General features: G+C 46.7%; 1 protein-coding gene across 50 annotated transcripts in view; it reads right to left on the bottom strand.

Moving 5' to 3' along the window:
- Positions 1-4,422: 4,422 nt before the first annotated feature.
- The window catches only part of tmem214 (transmembrane protein 214), an 82,208-nt gene continuing 75,744 nt past the window's right edge, over positions 4,423-10,886 (bottom strand). Inside the window, exons 17-21 of one of the 50 annotated variants that reach the window (XM_082977160.1) lie at positions 9,550-9,706; positions 6,848-9,438; positions 5,955-6,754; positions 5,837-5,898; positions 4,423-5,746 (exon numbers count right to left, since the gene is read on the bottom strand). In XM_082977160.1, the coding sequence (XP_082833286.1) occupies positions 9,244-9,438; positions 9,550-9,706 (352 nt within the window). In that variant the 3' untranslated portion in view covers positions 4,423-5,746; positions 5,837-5,898; positions 5,955-6,754; positions 6,848-9,243. Of the gene's footprint in view, positions 6,755-6,816; positions 9,439-9,549; positions 9,707-10,886 lie in introns of all 50 variants that reach the window. The other 49 variants (XM_082977161.1, XM_082977162.1, XM_082977144.1 and 46 more) reach the window with 49 other exon arrangements.

Below are 10,886 nucleotides of genomic sequence, written 5' to 3'. Positions count from 1 at the left end.
AAACAGAGAGGCTGTCAGCATGACCACTTCCCTTTAAACAGAGAGGCTGTCAGCATGACCACTTCCCTTTAAACAGAGAGGCTGTCAGCATGACCACTTCCCTTTAAACAGAGAGGCTGTCAGCATGGCCACTTCCCTTTAAATATGTCACTCATTGCTTCTAGCCACACCTCACTAGTTTTGTCTCACCTGGACTACTGTTCAGTCAGGTGCCACAAAGAGGGACTTTGGAAAATTACAATTGGCTCAGGACAGGGCAGCACGGCTGGCCCTTGGATACGGCTGGCCCTTGGATACGGCTGGCCCTTGGATACGGTTAACCGCTGGCCCTTGGATACGGCTGGCCCTTGGATAGGGTTAACCGCTGGCCCTTGGATACGGCTGGCCCTTGGATAGGGTTAACCGCTGGCCCTTGGATACGGCTGGCCCTTGGATAGGGTTAACCGCTGGCCCTTGGATACCGCTGGCCCTTGGATAGGGTTAACCGCTGGCCCTTGGATAGGGTTAACCGCTGGCCCTTGGATAGGGCAGCACGGCTGGCCCTTGGATAGGGTTAACCGCTGGCCCTTGGATAGGGTTAACCGCTGGCCCTTGGATAGGGTTAACCGCTGGCCCTTGGATACGGCTGGCCCTTGGATAGGGTTAACGGCTGGCCCTTGGATAGGGTTAACCGCTGGCCCTTGGATAGGGTTAACCGCTGGCCCTTGGATAGGGTTAACCGCTGGCCCTTGGATAGGGTTAACCGCTGGCCCTTGGATACGGCTGGCCCTTGGATAGGGTTAACCGCTGGCCCTTGGATAGGGTTAACCGCTGGCCCTTGGATACGGCTGGCCCTTGGATAGGGTTAACGGCTGGCCCTTGGATAGGGTTAACGGCTGGCCCTTGGATAGGGTTAACGGCTGGCCCTTGGATAGGGTTAACCGCTGGCCCTTGGATAGGGTTAACCGCTGGCCCTTGGATAGGGTTAACCGCTGGCCCTTGGATACGGCTGGCCCTTGGATAGGGTTAACCGCTGGCCCTTGGATAGGGTTAACCGCTGGCCCTTGGATAGGGTTAACCGCTGGCCCTTGGATACGGCTGGCCCTTGGATAGGGTTAACCGCTGGCCCTTGGATACGGCTGGCCCTTGGATAGGGTTAACCGCTGGCCCTTGGATAGGGTTAACCGCTGGCCCTTGGATAGGGTTAACCGCTGGCCCTTGGATACGGCTGGCCCTTGGATAGGGTTAACCGCTGGCCCTTGGATACGGCTGGCCCTTGGATAGGGTTAACCGCTGGCCCTTGGATAGGGTTAACCGCTGGCCCCTATTAGCCGGGATGTCCCTTATATTGCGCTAAATTGGTTTGTCCCGTATATTCATCCAATCACATTATAGCGTAAACGCGCCAATTCCTGTAATGTAATTTGTTGTTGTTGTCCGGTCGGTTTGGCATATCAAGGAAATATGGACTAACCTGCAAAAAACAACGGGAAGCATAAAGACGTGTGTTAAAGCTTTCTGTACTTTATGCCGTGTTGAATTCTCAGTTGGCCAAGGAGGGGAGAATGACTTAACTCAGCGTGCATCCACAGAAATACACAAGGTCACGCTAGCTAAAGGTGCATTCTTCGTCTACTGCGGAAACTGACAATGGGAAAACACCACTCCCGTTTACCAGTTATTGAGCAGTGCCAACAATCGCATTCTGAAAGCTAATTTCCCAGCTCACACAGCTCATAACGCCTGCGATCAGCCGTCAGTGGATATTGAGACAATTGTTTTCACAGATCTACAGCCACCTATCAGTATCTGCTTCCCGAAGAGAGGAACTGAGGGATTTTTTTTTGCCTTTGTTGACGTTGCGTGGCGTGAAATTCTGCGACATGTTTGCACACGATGGCTCTCTCTTCATCCAGCTGTCGATCTTCTCCTGGCCAGATCTTACGTCAAACTTCAGGTCCCTTGGGGAGACCTGTCCTGAGGCTCTGAATAGTATTTTGGAGTATGAAGAAAAAAAATGGAAGCTGCTGAGATTTATCTGTGCTTTTTTTCCCCCCACAACGTGAGGTGTGTTTATGACCAACTGGTGAAAAAGCTGGAGGAAACAACGCTCTGCATCACAGATGTTTACGAGGAAGTTCAAAATGAAGACGCTTCAGGGGAAATAGGACAGCTTTTTAAGGTTTACCAGACCAAGCAGCTGATGGACAAACAATTGTCATCAAAGGTCCAAGCAGCAACAGGACTTTGTGAAGTTCTATGACTCTGTCATTACATACATTGACAAGTGGTTTGATTTCTCACCAGAAAATGTAATGGTGAAACTGAAACCGATCGGCCTCTATGAGGAGCTCTCCTTCACTGACCTGGAGTAGGTGGTGGTTGCCCTCAAACTGACAGAGACAGTCATTACGGACCAACTCTATGAAGAGTTTTGTGCTCGCCGGGAGGAAATACAGAAAGCCAGACAGGATACCACAAAATCCACCAGTGAGAAATGGGTGGCAGTTTTCTAAAACCTAGAGAAAAGCCAACTTCATCCAACATGTTCAGGATTGTCTCATTTGTCCTGAGTGTGCCAGGCTCAGATGCCTTTTGTAGAGAGGATTTTCTCTCTGATGACCATGAAATGGTCACATTCAAGAAACAAACGCAACACAGAAATGATCTTCAAATATCTGTGAACTGGCATGTAAGGACTTCTCTCTGGCGATGCACAATGACAAAGGACTGCTTGAATCAGTCAAGAACAGCATAAAATAAGTAGACTTGGTGTCTCATGCCCCTCTTCCATTTCAAATGTTGTTGTTTGCTGTAAAGTCCCAATTTGTGATTTCTTTGATCATTTATTTTGAGGTTTATTCACATAAGTTTACATAATGATACAGTTTTAGTAAAGCTATAGACTAAATGGAATATAAAAATGTTTTTCCTTTCCAATTGAATAAGAATATACACTGTATATTCATTCACACACCGCCGTGCCCACACCGCCGTGCCCACCGCCGTACACACACCGCCGTGCCCTAATGGGGATCCATAATAAACCCCAGGAAGAGTAGCTGCTGCCTTGGCAGGAACTAATGGGGATCCATAATAAACCCCAGGAAGAGTAGCTGCTGCCTTGGCAGGAACTAATGGGGATCCATAATAAACCCCAGGAAGAGTAGCTGCTGCCTTGGCAGGAACGAATGGGGATCCATAATAAACCCCAGGAAGAGTAGCTGCTGCCTTGGCAGGAACTAATGGGGATCCATAATAAACCCCAGGAAGAGTAGCTGCTGCCTTGGCAGGAACTAATGGGGATCCATAATAAACCCCAGGAAGAGTAGCTGCTGCCTTGGCAGGAACGAATGGGGATCCATAATAAACCCCAGGAAGAGTAGCTGCTGCCTTGGCAGGAACTAATGGGGATCCATAATAAACCCCAGGAAGAGTAGCTGCTGCCTTGGCAGGAACTAATGGGGATCCATAATAAACCCCAGGAAGAGTAGCTGCTGCCATGGCAGGAACTAATGGGGATCCATAATAAACCCCAGGAAGAGTAGCCGCTGCCTTGGCAGGAACTAATGGGGATCCATAATAAACCCCAGGAAGAGTAGCCGCTGCCTTGGCAGGAACTAATGGGGATCCATAATAAACCCCAGGAAGAGTAGCCGCTGCCTTGGCAGGAACTAATGGGGATCCATAATAAACCCCAGGAAGAGTAGCCGCTGCCTTGGCAGGAAGTAACGGGGATCCATAATAAACCCCAGGAAGAGTAGCCGCTGCCTTGGCAGGAAGTAACGGGGATCCATAATAAAGCCCAGGAAGAGTAGCCGCTGCCTTGGCAGGAAGTAACGGGGATCCATAATAAACCCCAGGAAGAGTAGCCGCTGCCTTGGCAGGAAGTAACAGGGATCCATAATAAACCCCAGGAAGAGTAGCCGCTGCCTTGGCAGGAAGTAACAGGGATCCATAATAAACCCCAGGAAGAGTAGCCGCTGCCTTGGCAGGAAGTAACGGGGATCCATAATAAACCCCAGGAAGAGTAGCCGCTGCCTTGGCAGGAAGTAACAGGGATCCATAATAAACCCCAGGAAGAGTAGCTGCTGCCTTGGCAGGAACTAATGGGGATCCATAATACATACAAGACTACACCCACCAAACGTACCTCAGTTTGTTCAAGAACGTTTTGGGGTTAACGTGTCATTCAGTACAAGCCGTTCTGCAAAGTACCCAGAGAACTGAACGAAACCCGACTCATTGCAGAGAATCAACTAACGTCTGTGGGCGTTAAGTAGAGTTTGGCTGGAGCAATGAGTCTGGGTAGCCAGCCAATCATAACCAAGCATGTCGAAACATTATAAAAGACCACTACAAATGATCCTCATCTTATATGAGCACTTTCACAAGGATAATTATACACCATCGCTCTTCATCTCTCACACACTGACACAGAACGGGGCTGGAGACTTTATTAGAAATCATTTACATATGTATAAAGTAACAAATTAAAAACAAAAACCCATAAATCAGTCGTAACAGGGAGAAAGGGGAGGGGGGACTAGGACGGAGGTCAATCATCAACCCCAACGCACACACAGAACATCATCAGCCTTCAAGTAAACAGAGAGAAGCAGCAGTAGTCCAGTCTGTGTTTATTAGCTCAGTGGGTTAGCACTGTCAGGGGAGAGAGACGGGAGAGAAAGAGAGAGAGAGACGAGGAAAGAGAGAGACAGGAGAGACGAGGAGAGAGAGACAGGAGAGAAAGAGAGAGACAGGAGAGAGACAGGAGAGACGAGGAGAGAGAGACAGGAGAGAAAGAGAGAGACAGGAGAGAAAGAGAGAGACAAGGAGAGAGAGACGAGGAGAGAGAGAGAGAGACAGGAGAGAGAGACGAGGAGAGAGAGACAAGGAGAGAGAGACAGGAGAGAGAGACGAGGAGAGAGAGACAAGGAGAGAGAGACAGGAGAGACGAGGAGAGAGAGACAGGAGAGAGAGACAGGAGAGACGAGGGACAGGAGAGACGAGGAGAGAGACAGGAGAGAGAGACAGGAGAGACGAGGGACAGGAGAGAGGAGAGACGGTTTGATTTCAGGAGCAAGACCCCCTCCCCCTAACAGAGCTCCTGTATTTATAAACAAGAAGACCCCGTTTATGACCCTGATTACAGCACTTATAACCCTCCCTCTAATAAACAATAACATGTTTATAAATCAGTCTTTATAGAAAAGAGGGATGGGATCCCAGAGAGGTTGACGTGCTGGTAGAAATATTTACTACGAGCTAGAGACGGACAGAGAGGAGGAGGAGGAGAGGAACAGACAGAGGAAGAGGATCTGAGACAGGGCTGAGAGAGAGAGAGAGATCGGTTTGTGTCTGTAAAATGTATTATGCAAGAAAAGGCGGTGGAAATGACTTACTATGGAAATATTGATATAATAACCATCATATGGAAGTAAAGTTGGAGTCGCGAGACATGGTGTGTGTGTGTGTGTATGTGTGATCCCCCCCCCCCACTAGGACTCAGGAAACCATGCAGTTTATTAGGCTACATATGAAATAAGTTATGAACTTCACAGGTGGGTGAAAGAGCACTGGGATCTTGATGCTCTTTTCCAATAAATATCCAGGGTCTTATTTTGGTGACATGGTGATCAATGCTTGAATAATAAAAATCTCTCTGTTATCCATAATAATGTCCTGGTGTAGACTAGCCTTTATATCCCCTAGCTAGTGACAGACTGTTTATATCACCTAGCTAGTGACAGACTGTTTATATCCCCTAGCTAGTGACAGACTGTTTATATCACCTAGCTAGTGACAGACTGTTGTTTACATCACCTAGCTAGCGACAGACTGTTGTTTATATCACCTAGCTAGCGACAGACTGTTGTTTATATCCCCTAGCTAGTGACAGACTGTTGTTTATATCACCTAGCTAGTGACAGACTGTTTATATCACCTAGCTAGTGACGGACTGTTTATATCACCTAGCTAGTGACAGACTGTTGTTTATATCCCCTAGCTAGCGACAGACTGTTGTTTACATCACCTAGCTAGCGACAGACTGTTGTTTATATCACCTAGCTAGTGACAGACTGTTGTTTATATCACCTAGCTAGTGACAGACTGTTGTTTATATCCCCTAGCTAGTGACAGACTGTTGTTTATATCCCCTAGCTATCGACAGACTGTTGTTTATATCACCTAGCTAGTGACAGACTGTTGTTTATATCCCCTAGCTAGCGACAGACTGTTGTTTATATCACCTAGCTAGTGACAGACTGTTGTTTATATCCCCTAGCTAGTGACAGACTGTTGTTTATATCACCTAGCTAGTGACGGACTGTTGTTTATATCACCTAGCTAGTGACAGACTGTTTATATCACCTAGCTAGTGACAGACTGTTTATATCACCTAGCTAGCGACAGACTGTTGTTTATATCACCTAGCTAGCGACAGACTGTTGTTTATATCACCTAGCTAGCGACAGACTGTTGTTTATATCACCTAGCTAGCGACAGACTGTTGTTTATATCACCTAGCTAGCGACAGACTGTTGTTTATATCACCTAGCTAGCGACAGACTGTTGTTTATATCACCTAGCTAGCGACAGACTGTTGTTTATATCACCTAGCTAGCGACGGACTGTTGTTTATATCACCTAGCTAGCGACAGACTGTTGTTTATATCACCTAGCTAGCGACAGACTGTTGTTTATATCACCTAGCTAGCGACAGACTGTTGTTTATATCACCTAGCTAGCGACAGACTGTTGTTTATATCACCTAGCTAGCGACGGACTGTTGTTTATATCACCTAGCTAGTGACGGACTGTTGTTTATATCACCTAGCTAGTGACGGACTGTTGTTTATATCACCTAGCTAGTGACAGACTGTTGTTTATATCACCTAGCTAGTGACGGACTGTTGTTTATATCACCTAGCTAGCGACGGACTGTTGTTTATATCACCTAGCTAGTGACAGACTGTTTATATCACCTAGCTAGTGACAGACTGTTGTTTATATCACCTAGCTAGCGACAGACTGTTGTTTATATCACCTAGCTAGCGACAGACTGTTGTTTATATCACCTAGCTAGCGACAGACTGTTGTTTATATCACCTAGCTAGTGACAGACTGTTGTTTATATCCCCTAGCTAGTGACAGACTGTTGTTTATATCACCTAGCTAGTGACGGACTGTTGTTTATATCACCTAGCTAGTGACGGACTGTTTATATCACCTAGCTAGTGACAGACAGTTGTTTATATCACCTAGCTAGTGACAGACTGTTTATATCACCTAGCTAGTGACAGACTGTTGTTTATATCACCTAGCTAGCGACAGACTGTTGTTTATATCACCTAGCTAGTGACGGACTGTTGTTTATATCACCTAGCTAGTGACAGACTGTTGTTTATATCACCTAGCTAGTGACGGACTGTTGTTTATATCACCTAGCTAGCGACAGACTGTTTATATCACCTAGCTAGCGACAGACTGTTGTTTATATCACCTAGCTAGTGACGGACTGTTTATATCACCTAGCTAGCGACAGACTGTTGTTTATATCACCTAGCTAGTGACGGACTGTTTATATCACCTAGCTAGTGACAGACTGTTGTTTATATCACCTAGCTAGTGACGGACTGTTGTTTATATCACCTAGCTAGTGACAGACTGTTTATATCACCTAGCTAGCGACAGACTGTTGTTTATATCACCTAGCTAGTGACGGACTGTTGTTTATATCACCTAGCTAGTGACAGATTGTTGTTTATATCACCTAGCTAGTGACGGACTGTTGTTTATATCACCTAGCTAGTGACAGACTGTTTATATCACCTAGCTAGCGACAGACTGTTGTTTATATCACCTAGCTAGTGACGGACTGTTGTTTATATCACCTAGCTAGTGACGGACTGTTGTTTATATCACCTAGCTAGTGACAGACTGTTTATATCACCTAGCTAGTGACAGACTGTTGTTTATATCACCTAGCTAGTGACGGACTGTTGTTTATATCACCTAGCTAGTGACAGACTGTTGTTTATATCACCTAGCTAGCGACAGACCGTTGTTTATATCACCTAGCTAGTGACGGACTGTTTATATCACCTAGCTAGCGACAGACCGTTGTTTATATCACCTAGCTAGCGACAGACTGTTGTTTATATCACCTAGCTAGTGACGGACTGTTGTTTATATCCCCTAGCTAGTGACAGACTGTTTATATCACCTAGCTAGTGACAGACTGTTGTTTATATCACCTAGCTAGCGACAGACTGTTGTTTATATCACCTAGCTAGTGACGGACTGTTGTTTATATCACCTAGCTAGTGACAGACTGTTGTTTATATCACCTAGCTAGTGACGGACTGTTGTTTATATCACCTAGCTAGTGACAGACTGTTGTTTATATCACCTAGCTAGTGACGGACTGTTTATATCACCTAGCTAGTGACAGACTGTTGTTTATATCACCTAGCTAGTGACGGACTGTTGTTTATATCACCTAGCTAGTGACAGACTGTTTATATCACCTAGCTAGCGACAGACTGTTGTTTATATCACCTAGCTAGTGACGGACTGTTGTTTATATCACCTAGCTAGTGACAGACTGTTGTTTATATCACCTAGCTAGTGACGGACTGTTGTTTATATCACCTAGCTAGTGACAGACTGTTTATATCACCTAGCTAGCGACAGACTGTTGTTTATATCACCTAGCTAGTGACGGACTGTTGTTTATATCACCTAGCTAGTGACAGACTGTTGTTTATATCACCTAGCTAGTGACGGACTGTTGTTTATATCACCTAGCTAGTGACAGACTGTTTATATCACCTAGCTAGTGACAGACTGTTGTTTATATCACCTAGCTAGTGACGGACTGTTGTTTATATCACCTAGCTAGTGACAGACTGTTGTTTATATCACCTAGCTAGCGACAGACCGTTGTTTATATCACCTAGCTAGTGACGGACTGTTTATATCACCTAGCTAGCGACAGACCGTTGTTTATATCACCTAGCTAGTGACGGACTGTTGTTTATATCCCTTGGTAATGTAAACACATGTCCCATGCCAATAAAGCCCATGAGAGAGTCAGAGTGAGAGCGAGATTGAGGAGGGAGGAGGTCAAAGCAACACAAGCAAAGAGTCTCAGACTGTGTTTAAAGCGTGTATGTGCATAAAGTATGTGTGGATCTGTGTGTGTGTGTGTATCAGTATGTGTGTGTGTGTATCAGTATGTGTGTGTGTGTGTGTGTATCAGGTGTGGAGCAGGTCTTGTATCCAGGTCTTGATGGCGTTGGTGGTGTCTTGTAGCAGGTGCCAGGTAGAGTTGGTCAGAGAGAGGGCGTAGGTCTGGAGGCATGATGCAGACACCTCCCCACTGGAACACACAGACAGAATTAATACAGACACCTCCCCACTGGAACACACAGACAGAATTAATACAGACACCTCCCCACTGGAACACAGACAGAATACATACAGACACCTCCCCACTGGAACACAGACAGAATACATACAGACACCTCCCCACTGGAACACAGACAGAATACATACAGACACCTCCCCACTGGAACACACAGACAGAATTAATACAGACACCTCCCCACTGGAACACAGACAGAATACATACAGACACCTCCCCACTGGAACACAGACAGAATACATACAGACACCTCCCCACTGGAACACAGACAGAATACATACAGACACCTCCCCACTGGAACACAGACAGAATTAATACAGACACCCAGGAACAATTACCCAGGAACAATTACACCACTATTAAAACACATTTACTGTGTTCTGGTATCACAGAGAGACACTCAGGAACAATTAAAGCCGAGGGTGCCCGGATCCAGAACGCTAAATAATGTCCTGGGTTGGTTCTGATATGATTTTCACGGGCCTTGGGTTGGTTCTGATATGATTTTCACGGGTCTTGGGTTGGTTCTGATATGATTTTCACGGGTCTTGGGTTGGTTCTGATATGATTTTCACGGGTCTTGGGTATGGGTAATTCTAACTGACTTGTCTGGAAGGACCCGTACAGATCCGAACACGACTGCAGCAGTAGACAGAGAGAGAGATTTGTATTTATGCTGCTGCTCTTGCTTTTCACCAGAGCGGAGCGTGGATCTTGTTGTTGGCCAGTCATAAGTCATCAAAGTGGCAACAGGCTACAGTCATAAAGCATCGCTCCATGTAGGGCAGGAGATAGGAGATATCTGATGAATGGAATGAGAAGTTAAAGGGGAATGACAGGCTACAGTCATAAAGCATCGCTCCATGTAGGACAGGAGATAGGAGATATCTGATGAATGGAATGAGAAGTTAAAGGAGAAAGACAGGCTACAGTCATAAAGCATCGCTCCATGTAGGGCAGGAGATATCTGATCAGTTACAACCACCAAGAGCCAACAGGTCGTCTGCTACTTGATGTTCAATGGAGATGTTTTAACTGGTAACTGTAGGATGAGAAAGCACATGCAGCCTCAGTTAGCCTAGCTAGCTACCGTTAGCTAGTTTCTCCCAGTTTAATGCATTCAACACGGGTACTACGTCATCATATTTGATAAGTAACCTATTAGTCTACTAGAGCAGCACCCCTCTCCCTCCCCACCGGGTCAGTACGGCCCCTCCCCAGCCTCCTAGAGCAGCACCCCTCTCCCTCCTCCCCGTGTCAGTACGGCCCCTCCCCAGCCTCCTAGAGCAGCACCCCTCTCCCTCCTCCCCGGGTCAGTACGGCCCCTCCCCAGCCTCCTAGAGCAGCACCCCTCTCCCTCCTCCCCGGGTCAGTACGGCCCCTCCCCAGCCTCCTAGAGCAGCACCCCTCTCCCTCCTCCCCGGGTCAGTACGGCCCCTCCCCAGCCTCCTAGAGCAGCACCCCTCTCCCTCCT

This window comes from Salmo salar, chromosome 06 (genome assembly GCF_965601325.2).
Source record: "Salmo salar chromosome 06, fSalSal1, whole genome shotgun sequence".
Taxonomy (NCBI): Eukaryota; Metazoa; Chordata; class Actinopteri; order Salmoniformes; family Salmonidae; genus Salmo; species Salmo salar.
Note: the sequence above shows the minus strand (reverse complement) of the source record. Positions and strands in the feature narration are given on the sequence as shown.